Raw genomic sequence first — 22,847 nt, 5'->3', positions numbered from 1 at the left:
TGTTCCATGTTCAGTTCTAACTGTTGCTTCCTGACCTGCATACAGACTGACTAAACACAACAACGAAGAATAAAGAGAGATGGGAGGGAGGTTCAAAAGGGAAGGGATATTTGTATACCTATGGCTGATTCATGTTGAGGCTTGACAGAAAACAGCAAAATTCTGTAAGGCAATTATCCTTCAATAGAAAATAAATTAATTAAGAAAAAAGAATAGTGATTCATATAGTTTGGCTCAATATAGGTACACCAATCTCTATAATCTCCCCATTTATGGGCCATCAACATAAATTACAATCTTAATTTGAATGTCATTGTCTCAAATACTATCTTAAAGACATTGCTTATTGAGATTCGAGGTATTAAGAACTACTTAGAACTTCACTTCTATACAACTAAGAAGCATATGTATTTTTTACTTTGAGAATATGGTAAAAATGATGTCTCCACCATTCTCCTTAACCTTCCTGTAACATGTGGATGATGCAGTGAATAGTAAGTATTGGTGAACTTAAATACTTCTTTGGTAAGACATCTAAAGCATCCAGTAGAATAGGAAATAAAGCATGAAAATATGGAGTGACATCTATATATATAAACTTACCTTCTCAGTCTGGTAATAAGGTCTATAAATGACTTTTCCCAAGCATTCATTTTTATTGTTCTGATGCCAGTTATGACTTCACTAATGGTCCTGATCCTCTTGTCTGTGAGAGCTGCGGTCTTACTCCTGAGGAGACAGACGTGACAGATGAGCTTTAGTGACCACAGCCCAGCTTTCCTTAGCAACAGCAGTAGTGGGCATGGGGGCAAGGGGTGGTGGTCAGGAAGCAAATGGTTCTCTATGGCCCTTTTGCACTTAGAAAACAGGCAGATTCTACTCAAAGCACAAATGGATAAGAAGGCTTCAATTAGGAAGTCAACCATTCAGCCCATTTCAAGAAGTAACTTGGAGAATGTGCAGCTTTGGCTAGGGAAGACCTGAAATGAGTCAGATACAAACTATCTATCTGCTCAAGGAGGTCACAGTCAGGTAGGGAAGGCAGAAAGACACCCAGGAAGACAATGTCTGTGCTGTAATAAAAAAGGAGAGAAGTTCTAGGGAGCAGAAAATATGGAACTTAATTCCACCAGGAAAAGAAAACAAGAAGAGCTTCAGAGACCTGGTAGCACTGGAGGAGGGCCTCTAAGGATAAGGAAAATCTTTCCACAGCAAAGACAAGAAAGGAAATTCCAAATAAAGAAAGACACTAAGCACAGACCTGCACACACACAACACACACAAGAACTCAATGAGCTTCAAATAGCACAACATCTCCATCACCTGACAACCACCCACCTCCAACTCTCTGGGACCTGCTTTAGTCTAACTAGGCCGCAGAATGCTCTTCACCAGCAGCCTCTTTTCTATCACATGTGCTGCTGTGAATGTGGGGCTTCATGAAGACACAATGAAGATGAGCCTGGCCCTTGGGGTGCTTATAATTTAATGGAAACATGAACATAATACCTGAAAAGGCTCTAACACAAGCATAACAAAAATATATGTGGTGAGAAATGGGCCTACAAGATTATCAGTATTTAATAATATTTAAATCTATTTCTGCTTTATTGACTATGCCAAAGCCTTTGACTGCGTAGATCACAATAAACTGTGGAAAATTCTGAAAGAGATGGGAATACCAGACCACCTGACCTGCCTCTTGAGAAACCTATATGCAGGTCAGGAATCAACAGTTAGAACTGGACATGGAACAACAGACTGGTTCCAAATAGGAAAAGGAGTACAGCAATGCTGTATATTGTCATTCTGCTTATTTAACCTATATGCAGAGTACATCATGAAAAACACTGGGCTGGAAGAAGCACAAGCTGGAATCAAGATAGTCGGGAGAAATATCAATAATCTCAGATATGCAGACGACACCACCCTTATGGCACAAAATGAAAGTGAAAGTGAAGTCTCTCAGTCATGTCTGACTCTTTGCGACCCCATGGGCAGTAGCCTGCACCAGGCTCCTCCATCCACAGGAATTTCTAGGCAAGACCACTGGAGGGGGTTGCCATTTCCTTCTCCAGGGAATCTTCTCGACCCAGGGATCGAACCCAGGTCTCCTGCATTGTAGACAGACGGTTTACCATCTGAGCCACTGGGGAAGTCCTATGGCAGAAAGTGAAGAGGAATTAAAAAGCCTCTTGATGAAAGTGAAAGTGGAGAGTGAAAAAGTTGGCTTAAAGCTCAACATTCAGAAAACGAAGATCATGGCATCTGGTCCCATCAATTCATGGGGAGAATAGATGGGGAAACAGTGGAAACAGTGTCAGACTTTATTTTGGGGGCTTCAAAATCACTGCAGATGGTGACTGCAGCCATGAAATTAAAAGACACTTACTCCTTGGAAGGAAAGTTATGACCAACCTAGATAGCATATTCAAAAGCAGAGACATTACTTTGCCAACAAAGGTCCATCTAGTCAAGGCTATGGTTTTTCCAGTGGTCATGTATGGATGTGAGAGTTGGACTGTGAAGAAAGCAGAGCACTGAAGAATTGATGCTTTTGAACTGTGGTGTTGGAGAAGACTCTTGAGAGTCCCTTGGACTGCAGGGAGATCCAACCAGTCCATTCTGAAGGAGATCAGCCCTGGGATTTCTTTGTGGGGAATAATGCTGAAGCTGAAACTCCAGTACTTTGGCCACCTGATGTGAAGAGTTGACTCATTGGAAAAGACTCTGATGCTGGGAGGGATTGGGGGCAGGAGGAGAAGGGGACAACAGAGGATGAGATGGCTGGATGGCATCACTGACTTGATGGATGTGGGTCTGAGTGAACTCCAGGAGTTGGTGATGGACAGGGAGGCCTGGCGTGCTGTGTGATTCACGGGGTCGCAAAGAGTCAGACATGACTGAGAGACTGAACTGAACTGAACTGAAATGAAATAACTTGGACATGGGCAAATTCTGCTGAAGGACTCTACTTATTATGATACAGTGCCAAGAGGAGTCAGTGAATGCCTTCACTGTTCCTGTTTCAAATAGGCCTTTAACATAAGGTTGGAGCCTCCATTGGCTAAGTCTGAAGGGTCTACAACCCACACAAAGAAGAGACTAGAGAAGGCATTGGTCTTGTTTTTGAACAAAAGCATCAAGCAACTATGATGTTAACTACATATTATCAAATTTTTTTATCTTTTTATTGAAGGATAATTGCTTTACAGAATTTTGTTGTTTTCTATCAAACCTCAACCTGAATCAGCCATAGGTATACATATATCCCCTCCCTTTTGAACTTGCCTCTCATCTCCCCCGCATTCCACCCCTCTAGGTTTATCCAGAGCCCCTGTTTGAGTTTCTTAGCCATACAACAAATTCCTGTTGGCTATCTATTTTATATATGGTAATGTAAGTTTCCGTGTTACTCTCTCCATACATCTCACCCTCTCCTCCTCTCTCCCCATGACCACGAGTGTATTCTCTATGTCTATTTCTCCACTGCTGCCCTGTAGGTAAATTTTTCAGTACCATTTTTCTAGATTCAATATATATGCATTAGAATATGATATTTATCTTTCTCTTTCTGACTTACTCCACTCTGTATAATAGGTTCTAGGTTCATCCACCTTATTAGAACTGACTCAAAGGTATCCCTTTTTTTGGCTAAGTAATATTCCATTGTGTATATGTACCACAGCTTCTTAATCCATTCATCTGTTGATGGATATCTAGGTTGCTTCCATGTTCTAGCTATTGTAAATAGTGCTGCGATGAACAATGGGATACATGTGTCTTTTTCAATTTTGGTTCCCTCAGCATATATGTCTAGGAGTGGGATTGCTGGGTCATAACACCATACACAAAGATAAACTCAAAATGGATTAAAGACCTAAATGTAAGATCAGAAACTATAAAAACTCTTAGAGGAAAACATAGGCCCAACACTCAATGACATAAATATAAGCAAGATCTTCTCTGACCCACCTCCTAGAGTAATGGAAATAAAAACAAAAATAAGCAAGAGGGACCTGATTAAACTTAAAAGCTTTTGCACAGTAAAGGAAACTATAGGCAAGGTGAAAAGACAACCCTCAAAATGGGAGAAATAATAGCAAATGAAACAACTGACAAAGGATTAATTTCCAAAATATACAAGCAGTTCATAGAACTCAATACCAGAAAAACAAACAACCCAATCAAAACATGGGAAAAAGACCTAAACAGACATTTCTCCAAAGGAAACATACAGATGGCTAACAAACACATGAAAAGATGCTCAACATTGCTCATTATTAGAGAAATGCAATTCAAAACTCAGAATGGCCCTCATCAAAAAGTCTATAAACAATAAATGCTGCAGAGGGTGTGGATAAAGGGGAACACTCTTGCACTGTTGGTGGGAATGTAAATTGATACAGCCACTATAGAAGATAATATGGAGATTCCTTAAAAAGCTAGGAATAAAACCTACAGATTATCAATTTTTAAAACCAGTGTTTCTCTTACCGGAGTGATGAAAACAACATCCCAAAGCAGCTTTGCAAAAGCAGAAGAATAATGAGAACCGCCATTCCAGCAAGACACGATATTCCTATTTCCATCCAGAGCAGGGCAGTCACTGCGATAGCCTGCAGTGGCCCCACACACAGATAGTGCAAGAACGTTGTTACCTTAAGAGAGAAAGACAAAGCCTTCTTACAATGGTGTAAAAACCAATAAGGATACAGTATGGAAACAATATGCTCTGACGGAACAAAAGGAACTTAAACAGAAATGATCTCAGTGGGTTTTAAAACTGCTAAAGCAGAAATCCAAGTGTCCACCCCAGATGATGCCTTTCAGGGGCAGCACAGGGTCTTCAGGGATGTCCCAGGAGAATCAGACCAGCAGCACTGAAGATGTGGATCTTGTGCACAATACAGATGAGCTCAGGGCTTCCCCAAATGCTCTCTGTTCCAGAGTTTAGCCCCCATCTCCTCTGGGGAACCATGGCATCCCCGGAAAGCCTACATTATGGTACCTGCCACTTTCTCCAGTAATTACTTGTGTATTTAGCTCCCTGATAGGCTGTGGCTTCTATAGGGCAAAAACTAAGCTTTTCTCATCCCTGAAAATGAGCAGAGGCCTCACTTCATGTTTGATGAATGAATACTTGAAAGCGAAGTATCTAGTGCAACACAGATTTGACCAACCACTACAAGGCCCTGGGTAATGTGATCTATGCATAAGGTCAGTGGAAAAAAGACTGTGGAGGGGACGGTAGAGAGGTGGTTGTGTCTTGCTGGGGACCACGGACTTGGCATTATTCTTCACAGGTTCCCTATGCAGCAGGCACCTGAACAGGGTGCAGGGGAAAGAACAATCCCTCCCACCAGGCCTTCATCATCCAGAGGATGAGGAAGACAGTTCAGCAACAGCCACACCACATGCCAAGGATGGCCATGCCAGGAGGACCCCTAGAGACACTACCAAACCTGAGCAAGAACACTGCTGCCTATTTATTATTAGAAAAACAAAACTCTCATTTACAGAACAATACATATAATTACATCAAAGTTGCACACAGAGAAATGAAAGTTGGATAAATACAACCTTTGTCTTACATCCTCAATGGAATCCTGGCCGACACCAAACCCTGGCACCTCTCATCCCAATAAGCTGAACCCAGTGAGAAGGATGGGAAATGGAAGAGGATCCCTCAGGGGCAGCTCACCTGGTCAAACCTGTTCACATCGTTGGACAGCAGGTTGACTATCTGGCCTGTGGTGGTCTTCCCCATGGCCGAGCTACTCAGGCGAAGTGCCTGAAATGAGAGAGGGAGACAGAGAACTGGATTCCTAAGGTGATACCAAGTCATCTTAGACATAACACAATGGAGCATGTGTTCCAGGGGTCTTGAATGGTGTCAGCAGGAGCAGGATGACCCCTGACAGCATGGCTTTAGGGACACTTGTTCACCCTCTAACTCCTGAGTGTGGCAGCAGCCTCTCCAGCAAGGATGGCAAAGGGAGGAGCAGGAGGTAGAAGCAAAATCCCCGCCCTATTTCAGTGAACTTGGACCTGTCTGAAGGGTAAAGGGTGTAGGTTTACACTTAAGAGACAACTAAGTAATTTTGAGCCAAATTAGATGAGAGCAGAGAGGCTAATTTAAGGAAGGAAATTTGGAGACTTGGACTATAAATCCAGACTCAATCATTAATTCTGTGGGTGACAATATTTAAACACTTCAGGCTTAGTTGGTTGATTCTGAAATGAGCAAGTATAATATTCAAAACACTGTTACTATGAGGAAACTGTGTTCTTAACGCCAGTCTGCTGACTTACAAAAACCACAACCGGTGTTACACAATCCCTTTATTTAGTAAGAAAAATGCCCTAGAGATCTGAGGAAACTGAAGACACACCAGGAGCTGCTTCAACAGACCACCAACTGGAGCCACTGATCCAAACACAACATCATACTTTATCAAAATGCTTCGTTTACTCCTCAAGTTAAAGAAGAAAACCCATGATCAAGTGAGAATGTAAAATGATATAACCACAATGGAAGAGAATACGGAAGTTCCTCAAAAATTAAACAAGAAATTATCATACAATACAGAAATTATATTACTAAGGATATACTCAAGAAAAGCTAAAAATGCAGACTTGAACAGACAATTTAACTCATATTCAGAGCATCTATGTTCACAATAGCTAAAAGGTGGAAACAACTGTCCATTGACAGATGAGAGGATACACAGAATGTTGTATAGACCTATAATGTAATGTTATTCTGTCTTAAAAAGGAATTAAATTCTGACACCTGCTACAACATGGATGAACCTTGCAGATATTGTGCTACAGGACATAAGCCACACACACACAAAATGACAAACACTGTATAATTCCACTTAACAGAGGTACCTACAATAGTCAAATTCACAGAGAGAAGAAGAACAGTGCTGGGTAAGGGGATAGGGGCTGGGGAGTTAGTGTTTAATGGGTGCAGAGGTTCAGTTCAGGAAAAACAAAGTTTCAGAGATTAATTATGGTGATGGCCACCAACAATGTGAATGTACCTAATGTCACTAAATGCTGCATTGAAAAGGAGTGAAAATAGGACACTTTATGCAGTGTATACTTCCCCACAATAATAATAAAAAAAATCAATGATCAAAAGCCAAAAGTAACTTTACCAAATTTGTGACAATGTATTAATAAATAAATGGCAAGTCATTTGTATTTATGGAAACTCCCATAGGATCATTCAAAATTCAGCTGAAAAGAGCATGAAAACGCTGAATGGGCCATGTTAGGAGTGGCAGATGTGCAGCCTTAGAGATCCCCTGGAGACCTGCCCCAGCCTGGAATCCATAGTGTAGACAAACTACAGCTACGAGCTTAGCAGACACTCCATTTCTAACACTCGACCTGGTTTCTTCCCAGGACCAGGGATCAGGAGGTGGGGCCCAAGATGAACCACAAACATTCAGAGGGGCCTTTCAGAGCTGCTTTGTCGCACCAGTTTTTGGGTCCTAGGGAATCAGTCCGCCTGTAATCTGAAAAGGAGTGTCTTGTTTCTACAACAGCAGGACTCTAGATGCAAGGCTGTGCACAAGGAAATCTGTCTTTCCCATGTTTCTGGAATTTCAGATTATGTCTATGGTGTAATCCCCACAATTTCTGACTTCATATAGGAACCATCTTTTGGGTACAATTAAGACAGCAAATGAACATCTCGGGAGATGGTTACATTCACATAAGCCAACGTGCCAGGTCAGATCACATTTCCAAAAGGCAAGATTTCAAAGTGTTAGAGGGAAAGAGGAAGAAAAACAAGTGGACAATGGTGAACCTATGCAGCAAAGAGTGAGCTTTGACTACACCATCGCCTCACACCTAACTTCAAGCTTTCACAATGCAGTTCTGGTAAAATTTCATAATTATTATGAGAGTTATGGAGAAGAAAATGGCAACCCACTCTAGTATTCTTGCCTGGAGAAACCCATGGACAGAGGAGCCTGGCAGGCTATGGTCCGTGGGGTCACAAAGTGTCAGACTGAGCGACTATCACTCACATGAGAGTTAAGCATGATCTGAAAAGACAAACATTTAGCCCATTGGTGGGAAAATCTTGAGTATCCACCTCCTAAATGGTTAAAGATGCAACAGAATAACAAAGATGATGTTGAATGGCAATGAAGACCCTGACTGGAATGTGTTGGCACAGCTCAGATTTCCACATCACCCAGAAGGAAACCAACTCAGATGCTGCTGCCAAACAAGACACTGAGGTCTCCAGGTTCACTCAGTCCCGGGATGTACAAGACTCTGCTCAAGGAGAGATGAGACGACATCTCACTTTCTGCTGACAGAAGTATTCCAAAGAAATGGAAGTTCTAGATAAGTAGCAACCAGGTAAAAGAAGCAATATTTTAAATTTAAGCTGTTTGGGTTTATCTTTCAATGAGGGCTATATTTATTAATAAAAATTGCATATGTTTAAGGTTAGCACATGATGCTTTTATATAAATACACATTGGGAAATGATTACTATAGTTAAACCACTTAAAATATCCACTACCTAATACAGTTATCCTATTTTACATGTGTGGTGAGAACATTTAAGATCTACTCTCTTGGAAAATTTCAAGGCTGCAATACAGTCAAATAAGGATTTTTTTTAAAGCAAACAGTCTTGGGCAAAGAGGTATCCAAGGTCAAATTTAAACAGAACCCTTCAGCTCTTGACACTTATATATCTGTGGCAATACCTTTGTAAAGATACCTGAAACCCTTATTCCTTTTATGCTAGTTTAGACCAGGGTAAACTGTGAAATAATTCCTGGCATTCCTCAGTACAAAATTAGTGAACACATTAAATCAGTTCTAATTAAAAGTGCTATGATGCATACTAAAGATAAAAGGAAATCTTGTATTAAAGTAGCTTAAATGAAGAGCAACAAATTCTCTCTAGAATGAATGAAACAATGTAAAATTTCAAGTTTTATCTCAAAAACCCTACTATTTTCTTTAATATCATTAACAACAACCACATCCATAGAATATAGTGAGTGAGTCTATATTTGGCATGAATTCTCTTTATATTTTCTCAAATTAACATAACTATATTGAATATAATTAGAGGGGTCTTTTAAAATTATAATCATTCCCTTTCTCAAATACATTATCTGCTTCTAGATATAGTTTTATAGATCCAATCTCCTTAGTTCCCTTTTAAATAAATATCTGATGTAAATTAAGGTTTTAATGAACAACAAGAACAATTTTCTATAAACAGCACTATGGGATCTAAGCATGAAGACACTGAAAATCAGCTTGATACTTTTGATGCTTATTTTTAAATATTAATTTAATATTTTAAAAATATAATTTAATATTAATTTAATACTACAAATTTAGTAAGTATTATGCCACAGCCTATGGCTAAAAGTTATCAAGGACAGCCCTCATGTGATCTCAAAAGAAATTTTTTCATTATTTATTGGTAAAGTTTACTTCAACAACAACAAACTTGGCTTGATGCAAATAGCAAGCTTCTCTAGGAAGGTGTAATCGATCCCAGTTATGTAATTTTTAGTTTACAGAGAACCTTCCCTAAATATCCCTGATGCTCCAGGGGAGGTACACACCGTGGTACCCAGCGACACTCACCTTGTGGTAGATCATATGGCACACGGCTACTCTCAGCCTCATCCCCACGCGCTGCATGTGGTAGGAGCACAGGTGGTGCAGAACGGCCCACACGAGCACGCAGGCGCTCAGCCCTGCCGCATAGCCGTAGGCTTCATGCAAAGCAGCAGAATCGGTGGGATCGTAGTTTTCAACATAACTAATCATTTTCCCCAAAAATATAGGTTGGACTACTCTGGTGCCTTCCTAAAAGAAAAGAAAAGCCTTAATTAGAAATGTCAGTTTTTCTTAATACAAGATTTACTTTTAGTATTAGCAGGTTAAAAATACATTTTGACAAAATGCTACGTTTATGGCTAATTTAAAAGAAAAATATGCAGATCCACTATCTCCTAGAAGACAAGCATGCAACAGTTTAACCTCACAGCAAAATTTTACATTCAAAGATAGTAAAGCATTAGTACCGTATGCCTAATACGCTGTGGATACTCAGTGTAACTATCACAACCAGTGCTTTAGAAGTCATTTGGCACAATACAAGTGAGCCTTAAGATGAATAAGGAAAAAGGTGGCAGAAGAAGAGGAAGAAATCTGCTTCCATATGAATTAGCCTGCTGGCAGCCTGCCCCTGTCCCCTGTCCTCTCAATGTCAAGCCCAATGGAAAGTCAACCTGGTTCACATATGGGAGACATGCTATTATCACCTTCTTCAGGAATCTTTATGAACTGATACCCTGGCACAAACACCCACTCCTTTCCATCCCAAACTCCACATGTCTGTAGATCAAGAGAAAGGAAACCAGCTTCAGTTGGAAGACCACAAAGAAATCAGGCTTGGCAGCTCTATAGGCTCTCAGCTCCTAAGAGCACTGCCTCACTATGTCTCTACCCTCTGGAAGTCAGAATGTTCCTTGGAGTAAAAAATTAAACATGGTGGAGACCAAGCTAAAAAACGATGTCTTCCGTGGTTCTCCATCCACCATCCACTGCAGTTGGTGGTTTGGAAGAAATGTTCCCATTCCTCCCTTCCCCAAGGCTAAACCAATTGACACAAGGTGCACTGAGGCTTCTACCCTGAATAAGACTTAGGGAAGCAAGTTTATTTCTCAGAGAAAAAGGCAAAGAAACGGCAACACCTACCTACCCTGCCAAACAGCCACTTCACCCCACAACTTACTTCCTCTGTCTAGTCACCCCTTGAAGGTCTCCTTTTCCCCAGGTTCCCTTCCTTCACCATCAAGGAAAACCACTCAATGAATGAAAACCACACACCTAAAGTAAACATCTCCACCCTCAACATCATTTCCTACACAGACTTCATAAAAGACAAAATGTTAAAAGTCTGAAAGTCTTTCAGGAACAGGGCTTTTTCTTTTTGGCAATCCCACCTTACTAACACAGGATAAGCACCTGACAGGTTTGGTTTGATAGCCCTCTTCTATCTATCTGAAGCTGAGGAAGCCACATACAAGAGGAAGGGAAGGAGAATCCATAACACCAAACAACAAAAAATCTAAGCATTTTCTTAGCCAACTAGTGCCTGATCAGGATATTTATCAAAAGATGTCCCCATGCCTCATATGGGTGTCTCATTAAACCTCAGCATTCCTGTCTTGTTCTACACACACGCATGCACACACACACACGTTCACAGGCTGCACCAACTGCCTCTCCTTCCATGAAGTCAGGGACATTTTCATCTACTATAGAGAATAAACAGAACACTACTTAGCTGAAGAAGTATAAGTAAGATGATCATACGGCAGCAAAACGATCAGTTCTGATACATTTCCACCGTGTCCTGTCATCCATCCCAAGAGGCATAGAGACCTCTTGGAAGAGTCCCTCATACAGCAGATTGTCAAACACAGTGTTTATAGAGTTTCCTGAGATGAAAATGTGGAGGCCACACAGAGAAGCAAAAATGTCAAACTGTACACATGGGCAGTCCCAGCCCAGGTGTCACTAAGGGCAGTCCAGTGCTGCAGCCACAAACCACCAGAAGCCCAGCAGGAATATCTGCCATCCCCAAATTTCCTGAAATTTATGATTCTTTTTGGGAATCACTGTTGCCTTTTACTCAGCTCTCCATTTGAGCCTAACATCCTTGTAATTACAGGAGAAATAAGAGTAACATCACTCACCAAAGAGAATATGGTTAAGTGCAACAAATCCAGCAAAAAAAAGTAAATAAAGACAGATCGCTACCACCTAAACATATCTGGTTTTTTCTTTGCTGAGAAACAATACTTAATAACCCAGTTGTGGGACTTCCCTGGTGGTCCGGTGGCTAAGATTCCACACTTCCAATGCAACAGACCAGGGTTAGATCCCTGGTCGGGGAACTAGATCCCACATGTGGCAACTAAGACCCAGCACAGACAAATAAACAAATATAAAAAAAAACAGTTTATCAAAAAGCCTCATTAAGGTATAATGCCAGTTTAGGGCCCATATCTTCCACTCATCTGTCAAATCTTTTTTTTTTTTTTTCTTGATAATGATTTTTCTTTATTTGGAATAGAAATTTTCAAAAGATAATAAAGGTTTTCAGTCATGACCTGTTACTTTGATCTGATGTAATTTGGGAGGAAAGTCATTTGTTATTCTTAAGCACTATTTTGGGACTTCCTCCAATGGCTCAATGATAAGGAATTCATCTCAATGCAGGAGACACAGCAGATGCAGGTTTGATCCCTATGTTGGGAAGATCCTCTAGAGGAGGAAATGGCAACCCACTCCAGTATTCTTGCCTGGAGAATCCCATGGAAAGAGGAGCCTGGCAGGCTATAGTCCTTGGGATCACAAAGAATCAGACACAACTGAGTGACTGAGTACAAATGCACAAGTTTTCCTCAAACAAGGAGCAGTCATGGTAATTCATAAAGGTGATGAAAAGTATAACATACAAGGAATTTCCATTCTGGCATAAGTTGCAACCATTGAAAACAGAAAATTGATATTATACTCCATATGAAAAATAACAGCAAGCAAAGAACAATTTTCCAGTAATTTCTCTCAAAAAAAAAAAAAATAGAAAGCAAAATAGTGAATAGCACAAAATTGTGAAAACAAAACCCCAAAATACATATAGAGAATAAGAATACACATATTAAATATGATTCTTGCAAGCTTCCAGAACACATAGGACAGAAATGATTATGGCCCTCAAAGGTAGACTGAGGAAATCTGTCCCCTCCACACACAAGGAAAGGCTAGAGATGAAGAGTCATTTAACAGGACAGCTATCAGCACCATTTGTAATCTGTGAATATTTCCATTTCTGGCATTTGGTAAAACTGGCCGAGGCAGACCAGGCAAAAGATTTTCTGACTACCAGAAGATTAGCGCCTACATATGCTCGATGCTCTGTTCCAAGTATTATCTCCAAATCAAATAGTGGTGTGAATCCCAAGGAAAGGTCCAATTTCAGAAGACTCTGTCTTGGAGAGTCTCTCAGAGAGGCAAGGAGTGGCTGTGGCTGGGGACACAGACACTGCTGACAGCATTCCCAGGACCTAACCCCACCATGTGTACGCAAGTGTGAGCACGCACCACCAAGGAATTATCTCATCTGCACATTCCCGATTCTCACCTTCAACTAATAAGAGAGAAAACAACTGAGAAAATATTCATTATCAACCATGCTGCTGCTGCTGCTAAGTCGCTTCAGTCGGGTCCAACTCTGTGTGACCCCATAGATGGCAGCCCACCAGGCTCCTCCATCCCTGGGACTCTCCAGGCAAGAACACTGGAGTGGGTTGCCATTTCCTTCTCCAATACACGAAAGTGAAAAGTGAAAATGAAGTCGCTCAGTCAAGTCTGATTCTTAGCGACCCCAAAGACTGCAGCCTGCCAGGCTCTTGTGTCCATGGGAGTGGGGTGCCATTGACTTATCCTATCAACCATGAAACTAACCAAATTAAAATATTCTTAATAAGCAGTTCAGTTCAGTTAGTTTAGTTGCTCAGTCATGTCCAACTCTTTGCGACCCCATGAATTGCAGCACACCAGGCCTCCCTATCCATCACCAACTCCCAGAGTTCACCCAGACACACGTCCATCAAGTCAGTGATGCCATCAAGCCATCTCATCCTCTGTCGTCCCCTTCTCCTCCTGCCCCCAATGCCTCCCAGCATCAGAGTCTTTTCAAATGAGTCAACTCTTCGCATGAGGTAGCCAAAGTACTGGAGTTTCAGCTTTAGCATCATTCCTTCCAAAGAAACCCCAGGGCTGATCTCCTTCAGAATGGACTGGTTGGATCTCCTTGCAGTCCACGGGACTCTCAAGAGTCTTATCCAACACCACAGTTAAAAAGCATCAATTCTTCAGCACTCTGATTTCTTCACAGTCCAACTCCCACATCCATACATGACCACGGGAAAAACCATAGCCTTGACTGGACAGACCTTTGTTGGCAAAGTAATGTCTCTGCTTTGGAATATGCTATCTAGGTTGGTCATAACTTTTCTTCCAAGGAGTAAGTGTCTTTTAATTTCATGGCTGCAGTCACCATCTGCAGTGATTTTGGAGCCTAAAAAATAAAATCTGACACTATTTCACTATTTCCCCATCTATTTCCCATGAAGTGATGGGACCAGATGCCATGATCTTCATTTTCTGAATGCTGAGCTTTAAGCCAACTTTTTCACTCTCCACTTTCACTTTCATCAAGAGGCTTTTTAGTTCCTCTTCACTTTCTGCCATAAGGGTGGTGTCATCTGCATATCTGAGGTTATTGATATTTCTCCCGGCAACCTTGATTCTATCTTGTGCTTCTTCCAGCCCAGCGTTTTCTATGATGTACTCTGCATATAAGTTAAATAAGCAGGGTGACAATATCCAGCCTCGACATACTCCTTTTCCTATTTGGAACCAGTCTGTTGTTCCATGCCCAGTTCTAACTGCTGCTTCCTGACCTGCATATAGGATTCTCGAGAGGTAGGTCAGATGGTCTGGTATTCCCATCTCTTTCAGAATTTTCCAAAGTTTATTGTGATCCACACAGTCAAAAGTTTGGCATAGTCAATAAAGCAGAAATCGATCTTTTTCCGGAACTCTCTTCCTTTTTCCATGATCCAGCGGGTGTTGGCAATTTGATCTCTGGTTCCTCTGCCTTTTCTAAAACCAGCTTGAACATCTGGAAGTTCATGGTTCACATATTACTGAAGCCTGGCTTGGAGAATTTTAAGTATTACTTTACTAGCATGCGAGATGAGTGCAACTGTGTGGTAGTTTGAGCATTCTTTGGCATTGCCTTTCATTGGGATTGGAATGAAAACTGACCTTTTCCAGTCCTGTGGCCACTGCTGAGTTTTCCTAATTTGCTGGCATATTGAGTGCAGTACTTTCACAGCATCATCTTTCAGGATTTAAAATAGCTCAACTGGAATTCCATCACCTCCACTAGCTTTGTTTGTAGTGATGCTTTCTAAGGCCCACTTGACTTCACATTCCAGGATGTCTGGCTCTAGGTCAGTGATCACACCATCGTGCTTATATTGGTCATGAAGATCTTTTTTGTACAGTTCTTCTGTGTATTCTTCCCACCTCTTCTTAATATCTTCTGCTTCTGTTAGATCCATACCATTTCTGTCCTTTATTGAGCTCATCTTTGCATGAAATGTTCCCTTGGTATCTCTAATTTTCTTGAAGAGATCTCTAGTCTTTCCCATTCTGTTGTTTTCCTCTATTTCTTTGCACTGATTGCTGAGGAAGGCTTTCTTATCTCTTCTTGCTAGTCTTTGGAACTCTGCATTCAGATGTTTATATCTTTCCTTTTCTCCTTTGCTTTTCGCTTGTCTCCTTTTCACAGCTATTTGTAAGGACTCCCCAGGCAGCCATTTTGCTTTTTTGCATTTCTTTTCCATGGGGATGGTCTTGATCCCTGTCTCCTGTACAATGTCACAAACCTCTGTCCATATTTCATCAGGCACTCTGTCTATAAGATCTAGTCCCTTAAATCGATTTCTCACTTCCACTGTATAATCATAAGGGATTTGACTTAGGTCATACCTGAATGGTCTAGTGGTTTTCCCTACTTTCTTCAATTTAAGTCTGAATTTGGCAATAATGAGTTCATGATCTGAGCCACAGTCAGCTCCTGGTCTTATTTTTGTTGAGTGCATAGAGCTTCTCCATCTTTGGCTGCAAAGAATATAATCAATCTGATTTTGGTGTTGACCATCTGGTGATGTCCATGTGTAGAGTCTTCTCTTGTGTTGTTGGAAGAGGGTGTTTGCTATGACCAGTGCATTTTCTTGGCAAAACTCTCTTAGCCTTTGCCCTGCTTCTTTCCATATTCCAAGGCCACATCTGCCAGTTACTCCAGGTGTTTCTTGATTTTCTATTTTTGCATTCCAGACCCTATAATGAGAAGGACATCTTTTTTGGGCGTTAGTTTTAGAAGGCCTTGTAGGTCTTCATAGAACCATTCAGCTTCAGCTTCTTCAGCATTATGGTTGGGGCATAGTCTTGGATTACTGTGATATTGAATGGTTTGCCTTGGAAACGAACAGAGATCATTCTGTCATTTTTGAGACTGTATCCAAGTACTGCATTTCGGACTCTTTTGTTGACCATGATGGCTACTCCATTTCTTCTAAGGGATTCCTGCCCGCAGTAGTAGCTATAATGGTCATCTGAGTTAAATTCACCCATTCCAGTCCATTTCAGTTCGCTGATTCCTAGAATGTTGACATTCACTCTTGACATCTCTTGTTTGACCACTTCCAATTTGCCTTGATTCATGGACCTGACATTCCAGGATCCTATGAAATATTGGTCTTTACAACATCGGACCTTTCTTCTATCACCAGTCACATCCACAACTGGGTATTGTTTTTGCTTTGGCTCCATCCCTTCATTTTTTCTGTAGTTATTTCTCCACTGATTTCTAGTAGCATATTGGGCACCTACTGACCTGGGGAGTTCCTCTTGCAGTATCCTATCATTTTGCCTTTTCATACTGTTCATGGGGTTCTCAAATGGTTTGCCATTCCCTTCTCCAGTGGACCACATTCTGTCAGACCTCTCCACCATGACCCACCAGTTTTGGGTGGCCCCATGGGCATGGCTTAGTTTCATGGAGTTAGACAAGGCTGTGGTCCTAGTGTGATTAGATTGACTAGCTTTCTGCGATTATGGTTTCAGTGTGTCTGCCTTCTGATGCCCTCTTGCAACACCTACCGTCTTACTTGGATTTCTCTTACCTTGGACGTGGGGTATCTCTTCACGGCTGCTCCAGCAAAATGCAGCCGCTGCTCCTTACCTTGGACAAGGGGTATCTCCTGACTGCCACCCCTCTTGACCTTGAAAGTGGAATAGCTCCTCTAGGCCCTCCTATGCCCACACAGCCACCGCTCCTTGGACGTGGGGTTGCTTCTCCCAGCCGCCGCCCCTGGCCTCATGCATGAGGTAGCTCTTCTCAGCTGCTCCTGCACTGTCACAGCCTGGCACTCTCAGCTGCCGCCCCTGACCTCGGACGCGGGGTAGCATCCCCTTGATAAGCAGGAACAAGGTCAAACACTGCCCCCTTAAACCCTTCCTCTTCGACATCAATCTATGATCACATGTATATTCTTTCACAAACCAATTGAGCATATAATTTTATTCTTTCACAAGAATTCTTCACAAATCTGAAATCATAAAGGATCTTTTAAAGAACTGAATTTAATACCACCACATCCATTATTCAGGATTATCTGAGAGTCTGAGTCTCTGAGGCAGACTTTTTATTTTGGGCATACAATGTGGCATGCAGAATCTTAGTTCCCTGACCAGGGATAAAAACCTTGGCATCTACTATGGAGAACAGTGTGGAGATTCCTTAAAAAAAAAAAAACTGGAAATAGAATTGCCATATGACCCACCGATACCACTGCTGCATATATACACTGAGGAAGCCAGAATTGAAAGAGACACATGTACCCCAATGTTCATTACAGCACTATTTACAATAGCTGGACATGGAAGCAACCTAGATGTCCATTGGCAGATGAATAGATAAGGAAGTTGTGGTATATATACACAACGGAATATTACTCAGCTATAAAAAAGAATGTGTTTGTGTCAGTTCCAATGAGGTAAATAAAACTGGAGCCTATTATACAGAATGAAGTAAGTCAGAAAGAGAAATACCAGTACAGTATATTAATGCATATATATGGAATTTAGAAAGACAGTAACGACAACCCTATATGCAAGACAGCAAAAAATATACAGATGTAAAGAAGAGACTTTTGGACTATGTGGGAGAAGGAGAGGGCAGGACAATATGAGAGCATAGCATTGAAACATATATATTACCATATGTAAAACAGATGACCAGTGCAAGTTTGATGCATGAAGTAGAGCACCCAAAGCTGGTGCTCTGGGACAACCAAGAAGGATGGGGTAGGAAGGAAGGTAGGAGGGATAGGAGGGGGGTTCTGGGTGGGGGAACACATGTACACCCATGGCTGATTCATGTTGATGTTTGGCAAAACCACCACAATATTGTAAAGTAATTAGTTTCCAATTAAAATAAATAAATTAGTTAAAAAAAAAAAAAAAAAACCCTGGCATCTGCACCAGGGACATGGAGTCTTAATCAGTAGACTGCCAGGGAAGCTCGAGGTAGACATTCATTGGTAGAGTCTTTAGTATTAAGCCTCATGAAAGCACCTGACATTGGGTCCCACATTTTGCTTCTTAGGGTAACTTCTTACAGGGTTAGCTTAGATGCTAGAAATTCTGAGTGGATAGAATTCCTTCTCCATGTTAATGCACTTGAAACATTTCTCAGGCAACTTCCTCATATCTCATTCATGGGGGAAAAAAACACAAATATAGAAACAAGCTATCAAAGTTTTACCAAACACTTGACTGAGACATATAAGCAGAAAAGAATGGGCCTGTAGGAAAAAACGAATAGACAGAATCTTTAGGACTGGGTGAAAGGTGACAAAATGTAGAGTTGAGAAAAATCCAAAGATAAGGAGGAAAAGCAGTGAAACTGCGGAAATCATAACCATCAGGATTCTAGACATATTAGCCTTCACTCATCTCTTACACACTGGTCTTCATCCTGACTACACCTTAGCATCACCTGGGAGGAGATAAGTGCACTCTGACACCCAAGACCCAGCCTCCAGAAACTGGTTTAGGTTCAACTGATGAGGGTGGAGAAGATTCCTCTCCCTGTAGATTCTGGATGTGGAAACTAACCCCATGTAAGTGTCTGCTAACCTCCAATCTCGCACTGTCATGGCATCTGAGCCTGGAATGGCTGCAGACCTCATCTGCAGGAATTACAGGGAATTACAATGATCACAAAGACTTTTTACCAGAGTTCCATTGCACATTTCATGCTTCCAGAAAAGTCCAGAGATTACAGTATTGAAATTGAAAATGTTCATTCTGCACAGTCAGAAAAATAAAATGTTGAGAAAAAAATTTATTTAAGAAACATTAATAAAAAGATGAGTCAAAATTAGCCTGGAAAGTTATCTATAAAAGGAGAAGGAGAATTAGAATAGAGCTAACAATGATATTAGACTTCTTTAAGTAGCCTTTTCTTGATTTTGGAATCATGAAAACATTACACAGAATTATAATTATAAAATAACTAAATTTTTAAAAAGCAATTCCTAAAATTTTAGAGTAAAATTACATAAAAGTACCTAAATATATAAACCCATTCTGTTTTGTTTTGCAGAGCCATACAAAAAAGAAGTATCAAAAGTGATTTGAAACAAAATAATTTGAAAACACATGCTCTGTGTGATACACCCAAATGAACACAGTATGAACTCCAAAAGAAAATAAAAATATTAGATTGCTTTCAGAAGTCACTTTATAACATATAATAAATGAATAATTATGTTGATATCATTGAGAATTGGGCTTAGACATTGGACAAAGAGAATAGATGATGGGAGAAAAGAGACATGCAAGAACAATAACAATAAACTGTGGAAAATTCTGAAGATGGGAATACCAGACCACCTGACCTACCTCTTGAGAAACCTATATGCAGGTCAGGAAGCAACAGTTAGAACTGGACATGGAACAACAGACTGGTTCCAAATAGGAAAAGGAGTATGTCGAGGCTATATATTGTAACCCTGCTTATTTAACTTATATGCAGAGTACATCATGAGAAATTCTGGGCTGGATGAAGCATAAGCTGGAATCAAGATTCCTGGGAGAAATATCAATAACCTCAGATATGCAGATAATACCACCCTTACGGCAGAAAGTGAAGAACAACTGAAGAGCCTCTTGATCAAAGTGAAAGAGAAGAGTGAAAAAGTTGGCTTAAAGCTCAACATTCAGAAAACTAAGATCATGGCATCCGGTCCCATCACTTCATGGCAAACAGATGGGGAAACAGTGGAAACAGTGGCTGACTTTATTTTTTTGGGTTCAGAATCACTGATGATGGTAATTGCAACCATGAAATTAAAAGACACTTACTTGGAAGGAAAGTTATGACCAACCTAGACAGCAGATTAAAAAGCATAGACATTACTTTGTCAACAAAGGTCCATCTAGTCAAGGCTATGGTTTTTCCAGTGGTCATGTATGGATGTGAGAGTTGGAGTATAAGGAAAGCTGAGCGCTGAAGAATTGATGCTTTTGAACTGTGGTGTTGGAGAAGACTCTTGAGAGTCCCTTGGACTGCGAGGAGATCCATCCAGTCCATCCTAAAGGAGATCAGTCCTGGCTGTTCAATGGAAGGACTGATGTTGAAGCTGAAACTCCAATATTTTGGCCACCTGATACAAAGAACTGACTCATTGGAAAAGCCCCTGATGCTGGGAAATATTGAGGGCAGGAGGAGAAGGGGATGACAGAGGATGAGATGGTTGAATGGCATCACTGACTCAATAGACATGATATTGAGTAAACTCCTGGAGTTGGTGATGGACAGGGAGGCCTGGCATGCTGCGGTTCATGGGGTCACAAAGAATCAGACACTGCTGAGTGACTGAACTGAACTGAAGCACAATAAGATGAAGTAAAACACTAATGTCCTGTATCTGAATTGGATTGGAAACACCCATATAAAAATATTTGTTTACCTTAAAAAATGTATTCTAACTTTGTCTAATGAAAAAGCCAAGAAAAACAATCAAGAGCAGTAAGCTCCTCTAGCAACCAGACTATCATCTATAAATACCATTTCACACTAAAAGAAGACAGGGCTGCTTGGAGAAATGGATGATTCCAGGGATGAGCAAATGCTGTACAAAATGAGATAAAAACATCCTGTCACACCAGAAACCAAAAAACAAAACAAAAAAAGATATTAAAAAAAAAAAAACTAGCAAAGACTTCTAGAGTATGTGCAAAATACTTAGGACCCAACCTGAATAGACTCGCATTGCCCAAAGATGGCCAAATGTTTGCACAAGCATAACAAATGAAATGGACTGAAGCAGGTCAGAAATGCTGAAATCCATGAGCTCAAACTGACATATACAAAACCAAACCAAAAAACAATAAAAACTCACTAGCCCCAGAGGAGAACCAATTTATCATTTTGAAAACAGGTTTTAAAAAGTGAAAAAATCATTTTCTCCTACTGTCCCTATAAATACTATATTTCAGGGTTAATCAAAGAGCTTACCCATTTTGCAACCCTTAATGAATTAATGGACATTGAGAAAGGATCATGAATAGCTCCTAACATTACACACACACCCATACCACCACCCCTGCAACACACAAAAGATGGTATGTACCTCATAAGGAGATATACAACCCTACCTCCTACATCGACAAAAGGGGTGAAGAAAATCCAAAGGAGTTACATCAAACTTCTAGACCTAAACACCAACCTAAGGTGCCAGAGGAACATGTTCATTGACACAGGGGGAGAAGCGATCAGCCAAATCCAGGCTGTAGGAATCTCTACAGGACAAACAACCTAGAGGCTCGGGGTGGAGGGGAACAGAAAGGCAATCTGAATAACCTGTGTCAGCCAAGTGTACCTTATTTAATACTGCTTCCAACAGAAGAGGGGAAAAAGACAACTGTGAGCACTGGCTAGTTATTGATGACATTGAAGTAAATATTTATGCATAATAATAATAATGTTTATGCTACATATGTTTAGTGGAGAAGGCAATGGCAACCCACTCCAGTACTCTTGCTTGGAAACTCCCATGGATGTAGGAGCCTGGTAGGCGGCAGTCCATACGGGTCGCTAAGAGTCGGACAGGACTGAGCGACTTCACTTTCACTTTTCACTTTTATGCATTGGAGAAGGAAATGGCAACCCACTCCAGTGTTCTTGCCTGGAGAATCCGAGAGACGGGGGAGCCTTGTGGGCTGCCGTCTATGGGGTTGCACAGAGTCTGACACGACTGAAGCGACATAGCAGCAGCAGCAAATATGTTTAGTGGGGGGAGATTCCACATCTTTTAAAGATACATACTAAAATATTTATGGATAAAAATGATATGCTGTCTTGGAACTGCTTTAAATTAATCTTGGGAAGTGAGAGTGAGTTTCAGATGAATCAAGACTGCTCATTATAGCAATTATTGAAGCTGACTTAGAGTGACATAGGGGCTTATTTCCCTTTACCCTTCTGAGTTCTTAGCTGAGGATCTTTATAATAAATGACAGAATAACAGGAGAAAATCTGCGAGACAGCAAAAGAGACACAGATGTATAGAACAGTCTTTTGGACTCTGTGGGAGAGGGAAGAGGGGGATGATTTGGGAGAATGGCATTGAAACATATATAATATCATATAAGAAATGAATCGCCAGTCCAGGTTCGATGCAGGATACAGGATGCTTGGGGCTGGTGCACTGGGATGACCCAGAGGGATGGTATGGGGAGGGAGGAGGGAGGGGGGTTCAGGATTGGGAACATGTGTACACCTGTGGCGGATGCATGCTGATGTATGGCAAAACCAATACAATATTGTAAAGTAAAAAAAAATAATAATAATAATAAAATAAATAAATAAATAAAATTTAAAAATAAAAAAAAAAAGAAAATCAAACAGAGGTTTATTAACATGTATACTTCTGATACACATGCGAAATAGCAAGAATTGAGGCTGTGGGAAGAGAGGAAGCCTCAGGACATGATGTAGAGAGCACTGGTCTAGGAATCAGAAAGCTGTGCTTCAGAAACCGGGTCAGCCATCTGCAAGTCACAAGATTCTAAGCCCATCAAGTATCCTCCTGCATCTCCAGGTCCTTATCTATGGAAATTCC

The 22,847-nt window shown here is 40.9% G+C and overlaps 1 protein-coding gene across 1 annotated transcript in view; it reads right to left on the bottom strand.

Annotated features, from left to right (window-relative positions):
- Positions 1-22,847, bottom strand: part of LOC617079 (ATP-binding cassette transporter C4-like) — a gene marked incomplete at its 3' end in the record, with an annotated part of 38,157 nt that overhangs the window by 2,060 nt on the left and 13,250 nt on the right. The window contains 4 exon segments of the mRNA XM_024989089.2: positions 604-729; positions 4,498-4,661; positions 5,705-5,794; positions 9,649-9,873. Coding sequence (XP_024844857.2) covers positions 604-729; positions 4,498-4,661; positions 5,705-5,794; positions 9,649-9,873 — 605 coding nt within the window.

Source organism: Bos taurus, unplaced genomic scaffold (assembly GCF_002263795.3).
Source record: "Bos taurus isolate L1 Dominette 01449 registration number 42190680 breed Hereford unplaced genomic scaffold, ARS-UCD2.0 Leftover_ScbfJmS_2057, whole genome shotgun sequence".
Lineage (NCBI taxonomy): Eukaryota > Metazoa > Chordata > Mammalia > Artiodactyla > Bovidae > Bos > Bos taurus.
The sequence above is the reverse complement of the archived record's forward strand: the minus strand, read 5'-3'. Positions and strand labels throughout refer to the sequence as shown.